Source organism: Cygnus olor, chromosome 8 (assembly GCF_009769625.2).
Source record: "Cygnus olor isolate bCygOlo1 chromosome 8, bCygOlo1.pri.v2, whole genome shotgun sequence".
Lineage (NCBI taxonomy): Eukaryota > Metazoa > Chordata > Aves > Anseriformes > Anatidae > Cygnus > Cygnus olor.
The window spans coordinates 15298447-15321281 of record NC_049176.1 but is presented as its reverse complement, the minus strand read 5'-3'; the positions used below and the strand labels follow the sequence as shown (position 1 = coordinate 15321281).

The following is a 22835-nucleotide window of genomic DNA, read 5'->3' as shown; positions in this document are numbered from 1 at the left end:
TTGCTGAGATATGAAACTTTATATTGCTTTATTTAAGTGACGTGGGGTTTTGAATGCTCCATTAAAACATTAATCCATAGCAAAACAAAAATAGAAATTCAGGTCAGTAGTATTTTGATGGCCATTAAAATTGGACAAATGAAAATCTGGATTTTTTGTCATTTTTCAAAAATGAGACATAAGTTGGGTCTTAATCATTTTGTTTAAAAGGCTCTCTGGTGAGTCCTACAGTAACTTTTTACAAGGTTATATTTTTCAAAAATGTTTAGAGCATTATTATTTTGTTGTGCAGATCTTTTGGAAAGTAGTGTGACTTTTGGTTATCCTGTGAATTTTCCATGCAAAGGAAAAGTGGGGGAAAAAAATGTGTTTGAAAGAGTAATCAGGAGCCTGTTTTTAATGTGGTCATGGAAGTTGAGCTATGTGAGTCGTATCACTGCAGCAGTAGTTCCTTGATGCTAGTCACTGAATTCCAACTGATCCATGTTCAGACTTTTCCATGGTGGGATCCTGACATGAAGCAGAACTGGAAGCTCTCGCTCTAAAGTGATCAAAATTTGAAACTACCAAATCCTATAAAAAACAGTAAGTGAATCAGTTGAGTGTCAAAACTCATCTTTTAAGATTTTGGTTTGGTAATCTCAAATGTTATCAGCAAAACTGTGATCAAGACGTAAATATTTTTATCTTCAGAGCAAGATACAGATATTTCTGTCTTCAAAGTAAAGGTTAGCCTTCAGATTTGCCACAGTGTGAAAGTCACTGAAACATTACTAATGTTTTGCTGTTTTGTATCAGAACTGGAGGAGCTGGATGTCTTTATGCCTACAGGGAGGGGGAGAACCAGTGAATTTATAGTGAATTTACCATGTATCTTCCTCAAACAGGTTTATAAACTGTAGTTCTCTGCAGCATCCCTTTCACTAAAGCTAAAACTTTGAATAAATGTTTACTAATATTTCTCTTATTTTTAAGGTTAGGCGTATGTATTGCAAGCATATTTCACACGCCTGATGGCAGGTTTTGAGAGCTGTTAAGTTTTATTCAGAGTTATTACATAAGCACAATATACTTTTTCAGTAACTTGCAAATATTTTAAATATTACAGTTCAAAACATACAGCAATGATAAAACTGAAATTACCAGCTAATTTGTTTGTGTTAGTGATTTGGATGACAAAGTTAATAAAAGCGATGAGCTAACTTCCGTATTTTCACAATTACTGAAAGTTAAATGCAGAAACATAAAATAATGTCCTGCCCATGGCAGGGGGTTGAAATTAGGTGACCTTTAAGGCCCTTCCAACCTGAACCATTCTGTGGTTCTATGAGATACCTAAGCCATTTAGGAATGCAAGGACTTCAGGCTATTTTTTTGTCCTTAAAACTGCTGGTTGAGGTCTTGTTGGATGAGGTTTGTTCCTACTGAAGGTGGATGGAGAAATGAATCTCTTGAGCCAGGCCTCTCCATAATTTCAGAGCTCAGGGATGGCTTTTCTTCTGTGAAGAGGGGTAGGCCAGTTCTGTTCCTGTTGAAATGCAGTAGGTCTTTTGCATGGCTGGGCCCTTAATTTTGTGGGTCCCTGATTTCTTAGAGATCACCAATGTTATCCCCTGTTCTTCCTATTGCTTGTGGCGGGTATAGAAATAAGTATGTACAGGACTGGCTGTTGTATGTGTTTTCAGTAAAATTCACGTGCTAACAGTTAAGGAATATTTATATGTGTATCTCACAAGTTAGGAAGCAAAGAAATCCTTCTCTAAATGAGATGGGTGTTACTGAGATGGATTTACGACATACTGAGGGGGGAGAGTGAGGATTGTGACTCTCTAATTATTCAACATCTTGCTCATCAGTGTTACCATTTCCCAGTGCTGGAAGCTCCCTTTCAGGTAGCAACCCATACTCATTTAGGAAAGACTCCACATCCACAGCAAAGAATTCCTCATTGAATTGTTCAGAAACGCTAATGAAATTGCTCAGGAGCTCCCCACCCTTGTAGACGAGCAGGGTGGGAAGCACTTCATCTGAGAAGCGGTCTCCAGCCCCAGTGTTGGAGGCCTTGATCTTGCAGAACTTCACAGTGGCGTACTCGGCAGCAAGGCAGGTTAAGCTGCTGTTGAGAGCGTCACAGCCCTTGATGCCGTCTTCATAAATGTGGACAATGACGGTGGTAGTCTTCCGTTCTTTTTCAATGGCTTCCAGGAACTGTTCTCCGTTTTGCAGCTCACACAGATAACCATATTTAGGCCCAAAACTTAGCCTCTGGTGCATATCCTGCATGCAGCGTTTGCGGTATTTTTGTAGGCAGCTTTCATCTTCTTTCTCATCTTGAATTAATTCATACTCTTGCATACTCATCTGTGAATATTGAGAGAATGCTATATAAATCAGTGGTCATTTGTTGACACTCAAACAGGAACAGAATAAGTTGCTGTCTAAAGAATGCTGCATAGAAAGCTTAGCAAGAAGAACAAAATCCTAGTGTTTCTTTAGTGTCCCTCGAGACAGGCAGGAAGATCCCAAGATCCCATATCAAGGTTTTTAAGGACATTAAAAAACTTTCAATTTCTTTAACCAACTGTTGACCATTGAGGCAGGGAAGGGGGCATGAAAGGTCAGACTCACAGGATTGTGTGGTATGTTGTTGTGAAGTATTCTGCTTATTTTACAGAAGTTAGACCCTGCTGGAGAGAGGGCTAGGTAGACAGTTGGATCTGTATTTTAGGTCAGGTGTTGCTATTTTCACAGTAAGCAAGTCTTCATTCTTTGAATATGCTCTTGTTCTTCAATGACACTATGTAGCTGCATGCCACTTAGTGTTAGTCGTATAATCTGTGCCCAAGAGGATGCTTTATATTAAATTTACAGTATAAATACAAAGTAAAATTACTGTCAGTAGTTCTGATTTGTTCTGTCCATATGACAAGACCTCTCCTAAACTGCCAAGGACTTGAGTCTGGCAAATTCAGGATTTTCATGTTTATAGACTTATGCATTTTATATGGAATCAAAATGTATTTATTTATTTATTTATTCCCCTCTTACCTTACGACAGAATCTCTCTCTGGTGTCTTTATCATCTTTACTGAAAGACCTGTGCGGTGAAGACATTTGTCGAAGAATTTCTTTCTTGCTCAAGGGTAAGGAGTCTCTGTCTTCGCTTTCTAATTTAAACTTTCTCCAGTCATTGATCACACCTTTGGGCCCTGAGAGAGAAGAAGTTAGATGAAAAACTGGCTGCAATGAGAATCTGTCTTAAGTTTCTGCCCGTTGTTGGCTTGTCCTTCTGTGCTGCAATTTATCCACCCCTTTTCATTTCAGAGCGCTCTCCAGGAGTGCTGAAAGCCAGAGTTTTGGAACCAATGTGTTACATGGAACCCCCCCCCCAAAAAAAAAAAAAAAAAAAAGTTTTATTTCTAACCTGCATCACTTCAGTCGTCTGGTACATGTCATGATCCTATAAAAGGATTTTGGTGAGCTACATGAATAGTTAATGGTGAAGTGGAAGCCTGTTAAAACTGATGTCTTAGCTAAGGCCAATGTTTTGTAACTGTACGTTTGTCCATCTTTATGACCAGGGTCTTTGAATACATACCATGCATAAGGAGTGGACATTGATAGTAAAGCTAAGAACACAGGACACTCAAGATTTTATTTATTTTTTTAAAGCTATATCAGTTCCCCTTGAAGAGTAACCTGTAAGGCATTGGTATGATAATTCTGATTGTAATGCAGATCTTGTTCTTTGGAGCTGGCTGATTGGCTAAATTTTTTTTTTTTTGGGGGGGGGGGGGGAAGACATTTCCAGCTCAATGTTTCCAGCTCAGTGTTGTTTTTCAAAACAAAACATTTAAATCTGCGCCTTAGATTATAAAGCAAAAACAAGGAAGGAATATTTCAGTGTTTTCAGAGGTGAATGGAGGATTTAGAAAAGGCTAGGTAAGAAGCTCACCCTCTCATGAGAGAGAGGAGAGTACTGCTGCCAGTTGCTAAGAGTCTGTTTCGGATTAAATTTCAACATCTCGAAGAGGCAGCTAAAAGCACTACACCCCTAGGTGGAAAGGGAAGGTGAATTATCTTTTGCAAATAAGATTCCAAGACAGGAATTAACCTGAAAGTCTTGGCATAGTAATAATGATTTAAGTATACAGTGACCTGATTTTCCAAATTATTTAGAAGCCTAAGCATGGATGTTGTGCCTACGTTTAGGTCTCTGGAGGAGGAAAAAAAAAAATCTTAGCCAACAGCAGCAAGGCTGCTTCGGAAACTTGGGAAAGAACCCTAAAAACAGTTGTTATAAGAGATACAAGAGTTGTTACAGCACAAGAAAAAGAAGCTGTTGCAGCACAGAGAGGGATGATTGTCTTAAAGCACAGTTACCTGTTAGGGTGATAGGATGAGGTGATAACTGTAGAACTGAGTACAATGCGAGTACTCATAAAAATTCATGACAATTGAGGGCTGGTTTAAAAAGAATTGTGGTCTGAGCAAGGATGCTTTTAAAGCTTTTAAATGCTATGCTGTATTTGCCAAAAGGATTTATAGATATATTTTTAACACTGAATGTTCCTTCCACAAGAAGGAAATTTTTTTTAAAGTGAAACCTTGTAACCTAATTCTAGTGCATTGTGATTCTTGTTCCCAATCCCCCCTCATTCCCCCCCCCCAAAGAAGAAAGACATTTTGTTTGTGACTGAAACAATAAACTAATAAGGTCGGCATTGGGCAGTTGTTGTCCTCAGGTGTCTGAATTTGTCATTTGTTTGGAGTACAAGGAGGATTGGTGTCAAAATCAGTTTGATGTTACCTGCCTTTCTGTGAGGGGCATCACTTAATCCAAAATATCATAGAGTCATAGAATATCCCAAGCTGGAAGAGACCCACAAGGATCATCGAGTCCAACTCCTGGCACCATACAGGTCTACCCAAAAATTCAGACGATTTGACTAAGAGCACAGTCCAAACACTTAAACTCCGATAGGCTTGGTGCCGTGACTGTGTCCCTGGGGAGCCTGTTCCAGCGCGCGACCACTCTCTTGGTGAAGAACCTTTTCCTGACGTCTAACCTGAACCTCCCCTGTCGCAACTTGACACCATTCCCTCGGGTCATATCGCTGGTCACTAAAGAGAAGAGATTGGTGAATATTCTCACTGGATTTGCAGCATACATTTATATGCAAGGATTTTGGCAACCCAGTGAATATACCTGGATTCTAGGCTTTCCCAGTGAGCAGAGACAGTTTAGCTTTCTTTTAGAAAACAAGTATAGTCAGTTTTCTTGCCTGTGTGTGTAGCTTGTCCTTCAAAATCTTCTTCCAAGCTAGTGTTTGCATTTTCTTCCATTTTGGTCACTGGCCCAGGAGATGCTGCAAGTTCAAAAAGGAAAGCAATAACAGGATGGAAAAGGAAATAAGTATCCTTACAGCAGGATACTGTGCAGTGTGTAATTTTCTGTAGCAGTTAGGTATCAGCGAAGATCAAAACACGTGATAATTGTAGAGTTTCTCATCAGCTTGTAAAAAACAATGAGGATGATATGTCAATCTCTTCTTAAAGATCTCTGGCCAAACCCTTACTGAAAATGCCTGTGCAAGGGTTTCTTCATTCTACTGTTTCTTCTCAGTCATCAGAGAATATTCAGAACTTAGTGTTCTGAACACAGCATAGAAATAGTGCTAGTAAAGCTTTGTGCAAGGGGAATGGTTTCCCCTTGAAAGTGGGAACGTATTCTCCAAGTCCTGCATGTGTGTCTATTTTTAAGGAATGCTCGAATAGCTCATTTCTCATATGGAGGATGGAGCTGAGTATTTGTACTTGTTGGGCAAAGAACCTCTGAATATCCTGGAGCTAGACTGCTTGAACTGGTTTTATTTATTTATTTATTACAAAACTGAAAAAAAAATGTAGGGATTATAAATCATTTTCTTCTTCCACCTGTTCTATAAAAAGGCAACCCCAGGAGCCAGTCCCTACCCAGGGGATACTGTGATACAGCAGTGCTCGAGTAACATCCTTTTTCTGTCATTTATAATGAAGTTTTTGATGGGTGAAGTAGAACCACTGATCTTTAAGGGAAGAGAGAGGTTTGTGTGTGTGAAGAATTCAGAAGATAAGCTGAGTTTTGGGTAATGCCAGAGCATTACAAAGCAGCAGGATTTGACCAGAGCATTTGGTCTCAAACTCAGCTGGTCAGGCTGATGTTCTGCTGCATCCTGAAAGTTCTTGAGGTCCTGCAACTTTCACAAGCAGATCAATTTCCTATGTCAGAAGTATATACTGGGAGAGAAAAGTACTGATACTTTAAATCCATGTTTGGTATCCTACATATTCCTCTGTATGAGCTCAGCCACCACCTAGTAATGAGTCTTTTCTCGCATTACACGTCAATCAGAAGTTTCCTTTTTAGTTTAAATTTTTAATTATAATGTCACGAAGTGTCACTGTCCACAGGAGTCTTAAGGCAGAAAATTTGAGTGCTTCCATTCAGCTTAGACTAGTTTTTAGCTTTAGGTGTTCAGATGTTAGGATTTATTTGACTTCATGGCAAATCCTATCTTGAAGCAAATACTTAGATGTTATTATGCTGTGAATGCCATGTTTAAAAGTTGGTGGTGAGTTAGACCTGTATGACTTCAGTGTTGTAGTATGTATACACAAGAGGAAATGGACCTTCGTTTTTTACCTATCAGCGTCAAGGGATGAAGAGGAATAATGGCTGAGCAAGGCACAAAGAATCTGATGCTTGTGTGTATTGGGACTAATTCTAATTAGTAAACATGGATATGTCATTCCATACATATATTGGTGGCAACTAATCAAACTTGTGGGAAGTCTTGCAAATTAGTTTTGGATAAAAGTAGGTAATGAGTTGGTAGAAATTCTATCTGTAGATAACTACAGATAGTATAGATCCCAATTACTGAGTCAATTGCTCTTCAGTCAATTCTGAAATAGAAATATGGAGCTAATCCCTTTTCACATGTGCAAAAGTAAAAATTGTCATGTCAGTGATATACTGCTACATGGATAAGCTGGGCCTTGTAAGGCATTCCCATCACTTACACTGGTGTCTACAGAAAGCTCTACTGTGTGCTGATGCTGAGGATTGTTTTTTTCTTTCATGGGGAAAGAGAAGGATTAATTCTCTGTATGCTTTGCTTTTTTGTATCTTTTAGCTGTGAAAAACACTAAAAACACAGGATATGATGCTAAGTGGTCTGTTGCAGGCTTGAACCAGGAAACTGGCCACATTTTAGGTGAACATTAATGATGGAAACTGATTGCTTAATGAATGAAAACCCTCTTTAAAATTTGTGTTACTGATCTGTTGTACCTAATAAATCTGAAAAGATTAGGTGACTCATAATAACACAACGTTGCATTTCACCACTGTTCTGAAGTGTGACATGAGGCAATAATCTTGGCAATACACAGACCAGTAAGCTGACCATAGGCCTGGGAGTGGGGAACTCCTCAGATTTAATCCTGGCCCTCAGCTGAGTCAGTCTGTGAGCCTGGAGCAAGTCACGCAAATCGTTCTCTGTTCCTCTCAGTGGAGTTATAAATATTTATAGTTCTTAGCTCAGCGCTGCGGGCACTGGGTTGTCCAAGCCAGGTGTTTCCCAATTAGACACCTGAGGATAAGGGCACATGAACATGTAACTGCAAGGTGATCCGTGGGAAGCTCAGCTAATAGCATGAGTTGGCTCTCCTCTATACATACTCTTCCATCCAAAAAAGCACAGTGGAAAAAGGTGTAAGCTGTTGCATTTACTGTTTTGTGTGGGTGTGATTTCCTACCCTAATGAGGGTAGAAGATTCTCCTATGTCCTAGTGAAGGCTATAGATGTGGTCTTTGTTGCTACCTTTCTTTCTTTCTTTCTTTCTTTCTTTCTTTCTTTCTTTCTTTCTTTCTTTCTTTCAGTGTGATGAGACAATCATACAGCATTTTCCAAAGAAAAAAATAAATCCCTAATATTTGGGTATTTGGGTATTTGGGTGCTACCAGGTCTGGAGCATGTTGTGTAAGTTCCTCCATGTAGAAAATACGTCCAGCCGTTACTTGTGCAAAGTTTTAAAACCATGCAGTCAGCCTAATGCTGAGATAGTAAAGCAGGTTGTGTAAAAGAACAGTTTGTAATGACCCAGCACAAGGTGCCTTGGACCTGAAGTTGCAACTTCCCCTGCTGTGTAGGTGCACTGAGCCCTGGTGTGCCTGGGAGCAGGGGCAACTAAAGCTGTCCTCTGAATGTGTCAGCAGCTTTCCAAGGAGTGACTACACCATGCAACCCTATGGATGGACCAGTGTGCATTCACACTCCCATCTGCCAGTGGACCCTAATTAGTTGTCTGACTCTACTGTCTTTCAGAAATGTAAGGTCATCTGTTAGCACAGTGCTATTAAACCTGAGTCAGCTGTACAGCCTGGTGGACTGCAGAGCTTGGAGGCAGCAGTTAGTTGCAAAGGGGTGGCACAGGTGAGGATTATATGACCATCGGGGAATTCCTTCTCTTGTCACTCTTTGGTGCAGCTGTACACAGTGACACAGCTTCTGTTCAAAACTCTCTGGGTTGCTTTGCAACAGTTTAATTCTCCAGGCTTTTCAGTGATGATGCAGGAGTGATTTCTGAGCAGAAGCTGACAAACGCACTCTACAGTGTAGCTTTGCGTGTGGGAAATAAAGACTATGAACTCAATTTCACTTATCCTATATTACAATATTTAGATTGATGTTCTCCTGTAAGCCCACAGAAGTACCTAGCTTCTCCGTTTTTATTTCTTATTTTTGGGTCACAGGGTATCCAGAACCTCTCAGGAATCCAGGAATTGACACAGCATAGCCCATCAAGTTCAGTATCCTCTGTTTGATGGAGGCTTCTGTGAAAGGCATCAAAACCAACTATAAGAAAGTGTGTGCATCAGATGGTAATAGGACAATATATTTCTGGAGAAAGCTTTTTCCTATTTGCATTTATAGGGTTGGACTTGCACGCTGGAGAACTTAAGTCCCTGCTCAGTTGCAACCATCTCATATAAAATGTTTTCTGCTTTAAACCTGATTTTTTTCATGAAAACGTGCCATCTTGGATTTCTGCTAAATATTTGTTCTGTGTTGGAGCACACGGTGAGAGCCAGAACATCCTGAGATGATGGTCAAATAAAGTGATATAAAAGTCTTGGGAAAGGGGGGCATTTATTTAGAAGATATATTGCATTTTCATTGATTTTTATCGTTGCTTTTGACAACTGAAAACTGTTCCTTATGTTTTTATTTGAAAAATGCTGGGGTGGAGGGAGTTCCTAATCAGTTCTGCTGATCATCAGTGCTTTAGACCATACTCTGTAACATGGATGGTGACTTCCCGTATATATTTTAGGAGACTGACGATTCTATAACTTCTTTACTTCCCTGCCTTACTGTCAAACTTTCTGAGTGAACAAAGCAGAAAGTAGTGCTTCTTGCTAGAGGGCATTTGGGACCTTTCTATGTCTCCACAGCCACATCTTCAGCAAAAGCAAAGCCCAACCCCATAGCATATGCTTGAAGCTACAAATTAATTTCTGTGAGCTTTGGAGCTGTCGTTCAAGGATATGTAGTTCCTGGCCATTTATATTGCTGGTGCTTATCCTTCTCTTGTGATAAGACCAGGCAGGCCTGTCTTACTACAGTACAGAAATGACTATTTATTAAAGTGTTTCCGTTTAACCAGTATGAAATAATCCTTCCTACTTATATAGTAAAAATATCTTGTATTTTTGACCTTCACAGAGTAGTTTCCTGTTTTTACTATTCCTGTGCATATTGAGATTTCAACGTAGCTCAGCAAGAAAGCATGTTACCTTTGCATTTGTAATAATGGATTATTTAATCCTTGTAAGATATTGCAGCTGCAAATGCAAAAACAGTATCTTTTAGTAGTAAATTATAGTTACAGGAGAGCAGGAAATAAAAAAAAATAAATCTATAAACAAACTGTAAAAGGCAAGATGTGTTCTGTAAAGGACAAAGCCAATAAATAAAAATTGCTTCCTAAAAGAAAAGTTTTGCTAGTTGTCCAATAAGTAAACACAAGAAATATTTTTCTCAAAATGTAAACAAGCTCTAGGCACAAATTTGCTGCTCTCCATATGTGCAAATCCCACTCAAAATGCTGTTCTGTTTACATAAAGTTATAAATCAGCATCATGCTAATCCCCAGCAATCAGTGGAAAATTGCCTATGAACTATGAAATTTAGGGACTTGTGGAAATGGAATAATGAAAAGTAAATGATGTCTCAAAGCCATCTTCGTCAGTGAGATGCAATTGCAGGTTCATATTGAGCTGCGTGTGGGTGGTTGGCTAGCCAGTGTGTGCACCCAGATTGTCCAGTCGTCTCCTGCCTCATGGAAAGCGTGATTCAATATTAACAGCATTTCCCTCTCTCCAAGCACCAATTTACATCTCTCCTCTCTACTGTTTTTTCCTGTTTTCCATTTGTGGAATTTCTTCCCCGTGAGGCTTGTCCCCTCTATCATTTGATGATCAACTTGGAACTTACCAGGAGGATGGAGAGTTGCTTAAGCAAGCCAAGAGGAGTAGCTATGGACTTAAATGCTTAGGTTGCTAGAAATTGGAGGAAGCAGGTGAAGTCAGATACTCTGAATGGTACGTTAAGTGTCAGTCTACATACTACTCCAAATAGACTGGAAATAATACTGTAGCAGCTATTCTGAGTTCAGTTTCTGAAGTCAGTGTGTATTTTCCTGCAGGTGCTTGTGTTTTCCTATGGGCTTTGTCCATGAGAGAGTTGTGGAAATGCAGATACAGCTGTGAAAATCTCGCGTTGGGAGATCTGAAGGACTGCTCCCTTTAGGTTCTGCGTGGTCCAGTAATGAGATGTCAAGTTCCTCTTGCAAGCTGTGTTCAGTCCTTGCTCCCAGTCACCGGAACGTGGCATTGTCCACCCCTATGTAGGTAGAGGTAATTTTCCAATATAGCAGAGTCAAGAGCCCTTCACGTGCGAGACCCTGCACCTTCTGTGCTAGCAACAGTGACAAATTTCTGAGGAGCCTAATCTAAAGCTTATCAACGTCATTGAAGCCTTGTCAGTAAATAAGTGCGCTTTGTGTGCACCACAGGGTGTGATCTGCACCAGTGAACACAATTTGTGTGTTTGAGGTTGTTTGCACGGTTTGGTTAGTTAGGATATATGTGCTTCAGACCCAGACGTGATCTGTTGCATTGCTGCTATAGTGGCTCTGTAGTCACTACATTTGTGACAGATTTTTCATTCCATGTTCATCTTGTGTTGTTCTTGCTGTTAGCTAAAACGCATGTTTGCTGAATAAGAGACGTAGGGGTGAGGGTGAAGCCCATCAGTACCGAGTACTGTACCGTCAGTACCATCAGCTGGTCCCTTTTAGAAAAGTAAATAAAAATTCAATCCTTGGTCATGTATGCATTTAGATTTGCAAATGGCATTAACATCATTACATAAGCAAAACCAGTGTCAAGGTCTGAGGTCAGAATTTCAGACCCATTGCCAAAGCACTGCAGAGGCAACTGAAAGCCTTAAGCACCTTTAATCATCCAGAGCAGACCACTGACGCTGGGCACCAAACCAGGTAGCTGCTAGTCAAAGTACCTACAGCTCCTGTGACCTTCAGCAGTGAGTGGCTCACTCCCATTTGTTGTGCTAAACACCAGTTTCAGAGCCAGCCTTCACAACCTTGGTCACCCCATTTGACCATTTGCACCAGTGTAGTGTTGCTGAGATTTGTGAATGCAGACTTAAGTGGGTAGGTGAATAGTTTGTGGGTTTACCTAGAAGATAACTTTGCTGGGGTATCACCTAGTGATTAGATCACTGTGTTTGGAGAGGAAAAAAAATCTCAAAAAGCTGGAACGGGACAATATTAGCTTAAAGAATAGGTCTTATGATAGGAAGAGAGTATAAACCAGGGTTGACGCAGAAAGCTGTCAGCTTCACTGCAGATCACTGTGACGGATGAGAGCGTTACTGGATTGGATTATTTGGTCTATCCGCTTTAGGAGAGTTATGCTGTTCTTTATTTGTAAGATGGAAACATTTTAAATAGATGCAGTTCAATGTTTCATTTATCTTTAAGGCTTTGCCAATTAGGAAATTCCATAAATTCCTTACGTGATCACCCCTGGTTTCATGTCTTTGTATTAGGTTAAATGCCATAGGATAAACAAAATACTTTTTCCTTTTTCTTTCTTTTTAAGAGTACTTCAAAATTTGACCTATAATTATACATGAGAAATAATTCATATGTTATGGATTATGTTTTATGGGTTGCCAATTTCTTTTGTTATTCACTTATATAAGTGCAAAATCAGATTACCTTGTAGTGTTTAAACATTTTATTTCTGGATTTCACTCTGAAATGGAGAACTAGCTCCACTTCTTTTACATCAAATAACATTTCTACCACAGTGTCACTGTGTCTTGTATGGAGAAGCAGAATGAAAACATTTTAAAACAGGACTTGTTCTGTTGTTTCAGGAAAATAAAAAATTAACATTAATGATGTCAAATTACAGTTAACATTAACCAGATTTAAAACGAGCAAACAAAACATCTAAGTTTTGTGTATTAAATGGTAAATGTCTTTTGAAATTCAGGATTTGATTCAGGGTTTGAATTTTTGGAATGTGTGCAGTTACATATTTGTTAGTATGATGATGCATATTTTTACTCTTATTTATCTTGTTTTTAGTAAATGTGGATTTTATCAAATGGGGTACAAGGGGAGGATGGTTGGATGCCAAGAAAACATCTATTTGCAGCAAAAGCAGAGCAGCCAACATTTTCAAATGCAGATATCTGAGGCCACAGACCTCAGTCCATGTTTAACCTTAATGCCTGACCTGCTTTGTCCTTCGAAAGTCAGGACAGATGTTCCGGTTGATGTTTAAGTATGTATTTAGTTTCTGAACTCTAAGTAAACATCTGTACACCTGCTAGAATTGACATGTCCTTGGGAGACTTGGTTGGAGCTTTATGCAGGTTAGCAAATGCCTGCTGAATAGCACAAAGCCACAGAGAGGTTTTTTTTTCAAGCCTGGTGGATGTTTGGCAGTACCTCTCATCCCAGTAAGTTGTCAAAAATCACCTATGATAGAGCTGTAACTCTGACAGTGACCAGAGAGAGATGTTTAGAAAGGTTGATGGCCATTTTTTAATGAAATTATTGTGGAGTTAATTGAAAAGCTAGAAGAAGAAGTACCTTGAAGGGACTCTTACTGCTCCTTTCTGGCAAGAAGAAAGGGCCCTGCAGGGAGGGCTGGGGGAATCAAAACTTGTGAAGTTGGGAGAACATCCACCGACTGTTTGGGGGTAGGGTTTTATCATGAGGGCTCTGGATGTGCAAAACATTGCCTGCAGAAAACAGTTAGCAAAATAAGTTTGGCTGTGAAACAGTAATATTTAATTCTGCTGGTCTTCCTTAGTTTGGTTGAAAGTTTTTGAAGTGTATACTTGTATTTGTAAAAGTATATCAGTAGGCATTCTTGCTTTTGCTTTCTTCATATCTGCAGTTTCTTATCATTATCTGCAAAAGGCAGGCTTGACTGAGCCATCAGGCTCAGTATAAATGCAGTCTACATAAACAGTTTTACTGTCAGATTTGATAGAATAGGGCAATTTATCAGAGGTTGTTTATGACAACTTTCAAATTCATGTATTCCTCATTCCTGGCTTTCTCTGACTGTTAATATACATCTTCTGAGATGTGTGAAGATTTTGTTTGCCATGTTCCCGTCATTTGAAAAGTTGTGTTAGCTTCCAGTTCTGATGCTTGATAACACTGGATTAGTACCTCTCTCTGCAGCTGGACCTGCTCACCCCAGTTGGGTGTCCCTGTGCAACTTCTAATGCTTTGGGCAAGCTAGGGCTGTCACTTTTGACAGGGAGTATTTATTAACTTCTTGGTTGCTGTATTAGATTTACATTGTCTTGTGGTGATGATTCTAGGGTAAGGTAAGTCAGAGCAGACCAAGAAAGACTGCTCTAGTAAGGAGTGGGGTTTTGATGTGTCTTTGACCTGTGCTCTCAAGAAGCTCTTGGGTCTTGCAGCTTGCTGCCTTGTAATTGCTCCTTTAGGACTGACAGAAGCAAGCAGACAGGGCTTGCTTGTAGTTGTGAGGTACTTGCTATTCTTCTATTCCCCTTCCACCCCCCCCCCCCCCCCCCCCCCCCCCCGTTTTTTTTATCATTTTGGTAGACAAACAAAGCTGGCTACATATCCTTAGACTCTACCAAGTACATCTACATGTTTTAGAAGAGTTTACAGTTGTTAAACAAGTGTAACAAGATACGAACTTAAGGCACCAACAATGGGAAGCCATTTTTTTCTCAACATGATCTAGTCAACATGTGGGGTTGCTTTACAGAAAACAAGCCTGCTGCTTTTTTCAGGTGTCTTTCTGTTTTGTCGACCCTTCTAGGAAGCTGAAGAGACTAGCTGTGTAACACAGATCAGGCTGGGCTGGTATGAACCTCTCATCTTCCTTGCTGTTACGTTGTTAAGCAGATACTCTTTCTGCATTAATAGCTTTCACTCACTCTATTAATATGGGAAGAGCCACCACCTAAAGGTAGGTTGGGTTCACAGTTCTGTTCTCTCTTCCCAGCTGTCCACTAAAGTTTCTTAGGTGTGTGGAAAGAAGAATGGAAAAACATTTTTCTTCTGTCCTTAACACTTATGCTAACACAGTAGCTACATCTGCCAGCATTGGATGCAGAAATGTTTTCCCCTCACAGAACAAAGAGTGAAACTTGCTAGTTTTGGGATTCATTTTCATATTTATCTTAAATGAGAAGATCTGCAAGTAAAAGTGATATATCCTTGATTTGTCAAAAGGCAAAAAAGACACTGAGGAGAACACAGGTAATCTTGAATAAGATCAGCACACCTTAAGTGGGAGGAAAGAATGTTTTCTCTCTTGAGCTGTAGGGCTGTGCAGTTGGATGTATTACAACAGCATGATTTTTACTCGACTATTTAAAAAAAAAGAAAAGAAAAAAAGGGTTATAATGGTTTAAAAGGTATTTGATTAAATGATGGATGTCCAAGTCCCATTCCAACCAGCTGCAACTTTACAGTGTATATGGCAGGATTGCCTGGCCCTATTACTCACGTTATCAGGAATAACATCTCCTCTGTATGATCCTGACATTCCTGTGGCAACTACAATTGAGTGAAACAAAAGCAGTAATAGGAATGTGTTCCTCGTGTTACTTTTATTAATAAGAAGATGAAAGCCAAAGCAGACAATAGCATGTGGCCACAGAGAACCCTGGAGAGCTGTAATTTCTACAGAGTTTACATTGCTTCTTGGTTTATTCCTTTCCTGTGTAACTCTTTTATACCATTGGTATAATTCGAGAGGTTTCATATTTTTCTTCAGCTCCTGTGATTTATTCTTAACTATAAACAGTGAACTTTTGCCAGCTAAGTTGTAAACAACTTTACACGTGGCTTGTAAAAATGCAGGAGATTAGAATTAACATTTGTGCTTCCTTTACAGACCAAAACTATAAGTACACCTCCAGTTTTCCTATAACAACTAACGCATTTACACAGGTTTTCTGTGAACATGAAAATATATGTCACAACTTGGAGAAAAGGCCGTTGACTTAAAAAACATGCCTTCCCTGTCCTGCTCTAAAAACACAGCTCAGATAAACAGCCTAGTAAGTCCTTTTCCTGGGACTTAAATTTATTTATGTAGAAACTGGGGTGTAAATTCTGAGCCAAATTTTCTGTGTAGATCTGGTTGTTCCTAATACTCTTTCACAAGGGCAGCCACAGCTCTATCATGAGATTCTGAATATTTTACCCTTTCCCACGGTCAGGCTGCAGTTACATCAACTCATAATAAGCCAGTCTTGTTTGTTGCGGTGATCTAGTAGTGTTTTTTTTTTTTCTTGAAGGTTCCCAACATGCATCTCAACACAAGAAAAGAACATTAACATCAGAAGAAAATGGCTTGTTGTAACAAGAAGTACAAGATACAAGGAAGCTTATTTGCTTAGGGAAAGTGGGGGAAAAGAAGGGAAAGGGGAAAAGGAAAATGAAGGGAACAAAATAACCTTATCTGAAAAAGATCTTACTGTGAATGCCTCTGATTCATTTCAGGTGCTTCTTTTTTGCACAGCAGCACAGTGTGTACACCAATACAGTATTCAAATACCAATTTACCTCCCAGTGACAGGATTTGGAACAAAGCCCAAGTTCAGCATTACTTATCACCTGCATGATATGAAAAGAACAACTGCTTATGCAAAACAGAAGAAATAACAGTATCACAGTCCCAGGTATGGGCAAAGATGTCTGAATTCCTTTGGTTTTCACTGCTAATTTCAAGGGTAAACTGACAGCGTACTCAACAGCATGAATTTCTGGTGAATAAAATAGGAAGTGAATGGCAAGTGTCTGAAAAGAATGTTCTTTGCCATAAAACTTGTGTGGGCATCTTGTGCTACATCCCCCACCAACTCTGCAACAGCACTACTGAGAGGTTTGGTGCAGCTGTTGTAGAAACTTGATACAGAATTTAGGTACATTCTGTAAAGGAAGTAGCTCTGTCTCATCGCTGTTGTGGCTGAAGTGATAAAATAAGCCAGGTCCTGACCTCTTCTCTTTGCAGCAGCAGGTCATATAATCAAAGATGTAAGATCAAGAACTCCTAAAGGTGTTCTGGTGATGCTTTTTCATCTCCTTCCAGTTGTGATTATGCAGCAGAGCATAACACTTGGTTAAACACGAGCTGCTGTAGGTACCCAACTCTGCAGCTTTGGAGTTAACTGCAACAGACACGAGAAGTGGATAGAATAGCAGCCATATAGAGTGCCGTATGCATGACAGGCGAGGAGTTCTGTGAGCCCTAGAAGAAATTAAATCTGATTTCCTAGCATATTTTTCTAGTGGGTTTGGTGTCTAAAAGTTTTTTGACCGGTTCAGCATTTAAAGTGTTTCTAATTGTAGATTCTCCTGCGTTAAAGGTATGAGTGCATGATAGAGCACTTTCCCTTTGGGAAAAGTAAGCTCAGATACAAAAACACAGAGTACCATAAACCAGAAAAAAACATAATAGTATTATGTATTATGACAGATTATCATGATGTCAGTTAATTGAATTAATGAAAAATGATTGCTACAGCATTAACTGTCCCGACAGAACACTTTGGATGCAATTTGTTAGAGCATCATTTATTAATGTTACAACACAATCTCTGAAGGAAATCAAATCATAATTCATTTAACTATTTAACATTCAGTAAACACCAGGTTGGTTGGTCTGACAGCAAATCTATGTTAATCCTTCTATTTTAAATATTGTAGGAAAGTCTTAGGTGGCATATCAATATTTATACTAAGTGAAAGAATACCTTCAAATTAAGTTCTAAAATTACTGACATCTCTAAGACAACTTGGTTCAGTGGCATGAAACCCTTTTTGGACAAACTCAATTTTTGTATACAGAACTTCATGCTAACTAATTTTGAGAGGAGACAGACATGGATAACGCTAACAGAATTTTGTATTCGTTGGGAGGGGAGACATGTTGGAAAGCAAACGGTGCCTGGACATGGCTGTAGCATGGACACCGAGGAAATCCCCAAGGCACTTTTAGAACTTGGATAAATGGCCAGTATATTTCCTCATCTGATACAGCCTGATTTCTCCTAACTCTTTCTGATGGTTTACTTCATACTGTTTGGCTTAAGTCTTAGCAACCAGGCTGTATTTTCAAATGTACTTCTTCTCTGTGACCAAATGTGATACATAAAAAAATAAACCTAGACTGCTTCCAGCATACATGAGAATGAATATGAACTGCTGCCAAATGCTGCCTTCTGGGATTTTTTTTTTTTCAAGAAAGAAATGAGGTTTCTCCAAGTCCAAGTCCAATCTTGCATGTCACGAGGTTTCAAAGGGCAACACCGCAGAACTTAATAGTCAGCAGCACTGATATGCTTGGACTTAAAATTGGCAATGAAGGCATCGGTGAGATCCAAGGCCTTATCTCATAATTCCTTTCTTTCTTTGCAAACAGTCTCAGTTTGCTTTATTTAAAAGTTTTGAAGGCCTTCCTTAAGGGATTTCTGTGAAAAGGAATAATTATTATCTTCACTGCTTTAAGCACAGACAACATCCCTGCTATAAGAAGAAATGGTAATCTGTGGTTATCTTTGAGTACTGCTGAAGGCACAGCTATTTTAATAGGATTTCAGCAATTACGAAGGATAGGGCTCAGCAAAGGAATTACTTTATTTGATTCTTTGTGTCAAAAATGACAAGACTTTATTATGATATGCTTTCATTTCAAATTAAGATAAAACATTTACTTCCATGCAAAACAACTGTCCTTAAGATATTGCACAAATGGAATCATTGAAGAGTATTTTAACTGTGATGTCATATTATGAATTACTGTTAAATTAGTGAAATGGCAAGAATATGCAATTACAAACCAATTTAATTTTAAGATGCCATTTTAATTTATTACTTTAATGTGTTCAAAACAAAGATACTGGTTTTGTGGAAATTCTCATCAACACTGAAGCAATTACAAAAACAAATCAATTAAATGATATTTCTTAAGAACCTTTTGAATAACACATTTTCAGCTGGCTTTATGCAAGTCCAACAGTTCTGTGTGAGGCTGAGAAAAAACAAGACCTGAACCTGACACTTAGCATGGTTGAGTTTACTTTGAAGTTGCTGCTGCTCTTACAATTTATAGAGCCTTATTCAGATGGCTGCCTTGGATAACAAGAGCAGTAGTTCGAAAATTGCTTGGGGAAGCTTTGACCATGTAGAGATTGGTAATGCTGTAGGTATTTTGTTAGGAGCATCTGAGATAGCTCATTAAAACCCAGTGTAGCTCTCTCTGCAGGAATCACAGTTCCCACAAAGTTTCTATCCATTCTTTCGACTGAATGCAGTGAGAAAAACTAATTGGCATTTGCTCAGTGGTTTCTGGTATTTTTCTTCTTTCTCTTCTATTATCTGTGGCAGTTACAATGGAAAGGGTTCTGGGTCATCAGATAGATTCTGTTGTTATGTCAGGCAAGTATATAGAGTTATTTTTTAGGCTTATCCTACTTCCTCTACTTCTTGCCCCCATCTTGCATGCCTATTTGAAATGAAAATACCAACGAAAAATTGAATTGTTTCATTTCAGCTTGAAAGGCTTAATTCAAGAGTTGACACGAATTCACAAAGTCTTTCACTTTTGAAGTAGTTAGAAAGGGTGACTTTGGGTTTCAATTTTTGTTCTTTTACCCAGGAAGTGCTATTCCCCTAGCCTTGGCCAGCTCTACTCATACATGGCATTGGGTAAACCCCATTTCTCGTTTGTTTTACATTCTTCTACTCATAGTTCTTGGATATCTTCTTTCCAGTAAGCGGCAGAGTAGGAATTGCTCTGTATCTAAATGCTGATTGTGAGAATTCCTCTCCAGCTCTCAGCTCAACTCTGTAGGCATTGAGCATTAACATTTAAAGGCGAGAGCTGTGGCGTATGCTCATTGCAATATAATGGAGTGCTGTGTGTTGATTTATAGCAGTTCCAGCTTGTGTTTAACATTTCCCTGTATTGAGACTCAAGCTAAATCCTTCTGCTCATTCAGGAAACTCAGAGTTGAGGTTATAATTCAGTCTAACTGTGATTACCTGTATACCCTAAAATGAAGTCTATTATGTAGCTTCATGTATGTTAGCACTGAAAGCCAGTTACTGCACTCTCCAGCTGGGTTCGCTGGATCCAGTCACCACATTAAACAGACCAAATCACAGAGGCAACCCGATTTTTCTTTCCTTTCTTTGCTCACCAGTATCTAACCAGACTGCTGTATGGTCTTTGGAGGGTTTTCTATCCATAGGTGGCTTGTGGAATATGAGTTTGTTATTCTGGTTGTATACCACTGGCTATCTGAAAGTGGTCTAAGAAGATAATAGGTCTGTAAAATGGGGTGGAAATTTAAGGCTGACAGAGATTTTTTTATAAGTCCTTCTGTCTTCTGCATTTAAAACAATTCTGAATTTGCAAAGCTTTTGCATATAGTGATATACAGCCTCGTATATCTGCAATTAGTTGCACAACTGAACTAATCTCTGTAATCCAGTCCAGTATCTGGTGCAATATTTATTGAAAGTTATTTCCCCATTGAGGTGGGGGTTCTGATTGTATTGGAGTCAGGCCCTTTTTTTTTCTGAACTGATGCTCTCTCTCTTTTTTTTTTTTTTTTTTTTTGGAGTTCTGGAAGGGGGCAGGAATGTCCTTTAATAATAGGAAAAAAAAAAAGCAGTGGATGAACAGATAGCATCATGAGAAATTTGAAGCTGTGAAATATCTGTAGGGTTTTTGCACTTTGTAAATTAGGAATAAGTAATGCTCTTTGACAACACTAAGTCTGAGAACCTTATGATGGTTTCAAGATCCATTGGTGCTAGTGATGAGTTTCCTTTATCACTGAGATCCAGTAGTTACATACACTGGTGTAGAGCAATCATCTTTAGCTGTGTAATTTGCTCTCAAGTTATATTATTTTTTAACTATCTTTCTTTCCCTAATGCATTTCCCTGTGATTTGAGCTATGCTGCAATTGGAATTGGTAGGTTTAGACATTAATATTTATAACAAAGATCAGCTTAAAATCCCGTTTTGAAACAGGATGAAGTATTCGTGTATAATTCTCACAATCTGGGAGATAGCAGCCACAGAAGGATGACTGTTCAAACTGTTCTCTCCTGTCAAAATTTTTTCAAGTACTTTCACAGAGCTTTTAAACCTGTTGATTGTGAAGATCATATTGCTTGTGTAAGCAGACGGGAAACAAGAATCCAAAATGTGATTTTGCCCTGAGGTTTCTTGACCACTTAGCATAAAAATCACAACTGCTCATCTTCTGGGGTTCTCAGCTGTAGAGTATCAAAAAATGGGGACATAATGAACTGTTATATATATTAAGTTTTCTGTTTGCACTTGTTATAGTGATTTTGTGAGGACTGACATGCATATAAAATATATCCTTTCTTGTTAAGTCCATTACCAAGTCCAAGTCTGAGTACAAATGACAAAGATGTGCCATTGAAAACAGCAAAATACTAATCTGTAAGTGGAGCAGTCTCTGCACTGTCACTGAGTTGTGAACCTGACATTTTTCCATTGAGGTCAGTGACAGTGGCATCAATGTAGGTAGGCTCAGCATCCTTGACAGGGAGGTATTTTCGTGTAACAGGTCATTTATACCTTTAGTTACATACTTGCAACCTGCCTAAAATTAATGCTGCTATACCATCTACATTCTTACCCAATGCATTTTTAAAATTCTTTTACGTCAATATTTATATTTAACAAAATGCTCTTTGGCAACAAAACAATTCTGAGCCTGAAATTAGATACTTGATTAGGGAGGATTTATTCTAAAGTTAGAATTTAGAGTATCCTGGAGGTTGTGAAAATGAGGAACCCAGATTCGAACATTTTGATGTGAAAATATCGTGTGGATTATCCCAAACATTTGAGCCCTTCACTCACCTTTCACCAGTGTGTAAAACTCAGTCCAAGTACAGGTGGTAGAAATGTCATGTTTATATTCTTTTGCACATTCTTATATATAGGTTAGTATTCAAAGATTGATTTCATTCAAACCAAATTGCTTTTTTGTAACCTATGACAAAATCAAATAAACAGAGAGAGGATTCCATGAAATGAATATGAAAGCTCTGTTAAATTAGACATAGGTGTCAGTTCCAATAGTCTGGATGCCGTCAGCAGCTGAGGGGTCAGATTTCTAATGCATTTCCTCTTTGCCAAAATTACCCCCATCTGGAGCGATACACCTTTTACTATAAAACTAGAGTAAAGCCTGCATTTATTTAAAGCATGAATAATGACAGCTCTTGTAGCTTTTTATTCTCACCTTATTCAAAACAACCTGCCAGAAGCATAACTGAAAATCTGGCGTTAGTTTTTATCTCAGTTACATTTCAGTCTGATGCCAAAGGTGAGGTTTTCTGACAGACCATATCAGTGAAACTTAACTACTAGAATGTTTGATATGTTACTAATAAATGTCTGCAGCTCTGGCAAACTTCAAAAACCATATTTTATTCCTCTCCTAAAGTAAAACTTGAAAGGCAATCAACATACAAATCACTCTACCTGAGACGTTCAGTCGCTCAGCTCCACTTTTTTCAAGCGTTGACAAATGCCCTTGATGGTTTCCAGGAGGGAAGCTGGATTACAACTGAACATAGATAGACCTGGTCTCAGATTTACCTCTCTGTATAATGATGACCCTTGCAGAAATAGCTTTGGACAGATAATAGGATTATCATAAGGGAATTAGAAAATTCTGTTCATTAGTTTGAGCCAATGAAGTTGCAGGCTGGATAGAGATTTAAAGGATTTAGTGCATAGATATTATTGGGAAGGGAGAAAAACAACTGAGCCTAAAGAAGAGATACAGATGGGCACCTTGGTATTACAGAGCAAGGTGTCTTGAAAATGATCAAGATATACAGATAGATTATAAGCACAGTATGATAACCCATTACTGCATATAGGAAAGCTGCCATTACAACCCTGATTGCCTTTTAAAGACTTCTGAATTGTGATAGGACTCCTGTTTAAAGAAAAGCATAAAACTAATTCTGGAAATCATGCTAATAATTAATTGAACAGCCCAGTCATACCCATCTACTCATGAATTTAAAAAATATACAAAAGAAGAAGGGGAGAGATGTTTACTCTGTGGAAAACTGTAAATATAGTGTCTTAAGTGGCTGTAAGAAACAGTTAAATTTGG

At 38.8% G+C, this 22835-nt stretch overlaps 1 protein-coding gene across 1 annotated transcript; it reads right to left on the bottom strand.

Moving 5' to 3' along the window:
• Nucleotides 1-1155: 1155 nt before the first annotated feature.
• Nucleotides 1156-22313, bottom strand: PDC (phosducin). The gene is made up of 4 exons (XM_040565430.1): nucleotides 22190-22313; nucleotides 5286-5369; nucleotides 3049-3209; nucleotides 1156-2361 (listed from the first exon to the last, which is right to left on the bottom strand). Exons 2-4 carry the CDS (start codon nucleotides 5344-5346, stop codon nucleotides 1834-1836), a joined length of 750 nt encoding a protein of 249 aa, XP_040421364.1. The 5' UTR covers nucleotides 5347-5369; nucleotides 22190-22313; the 3' UTR covers nucleotides 1156-1833.
• Between the last annotated feature and the right edge of the window lie 522 nt (nucleotides 22314-22835).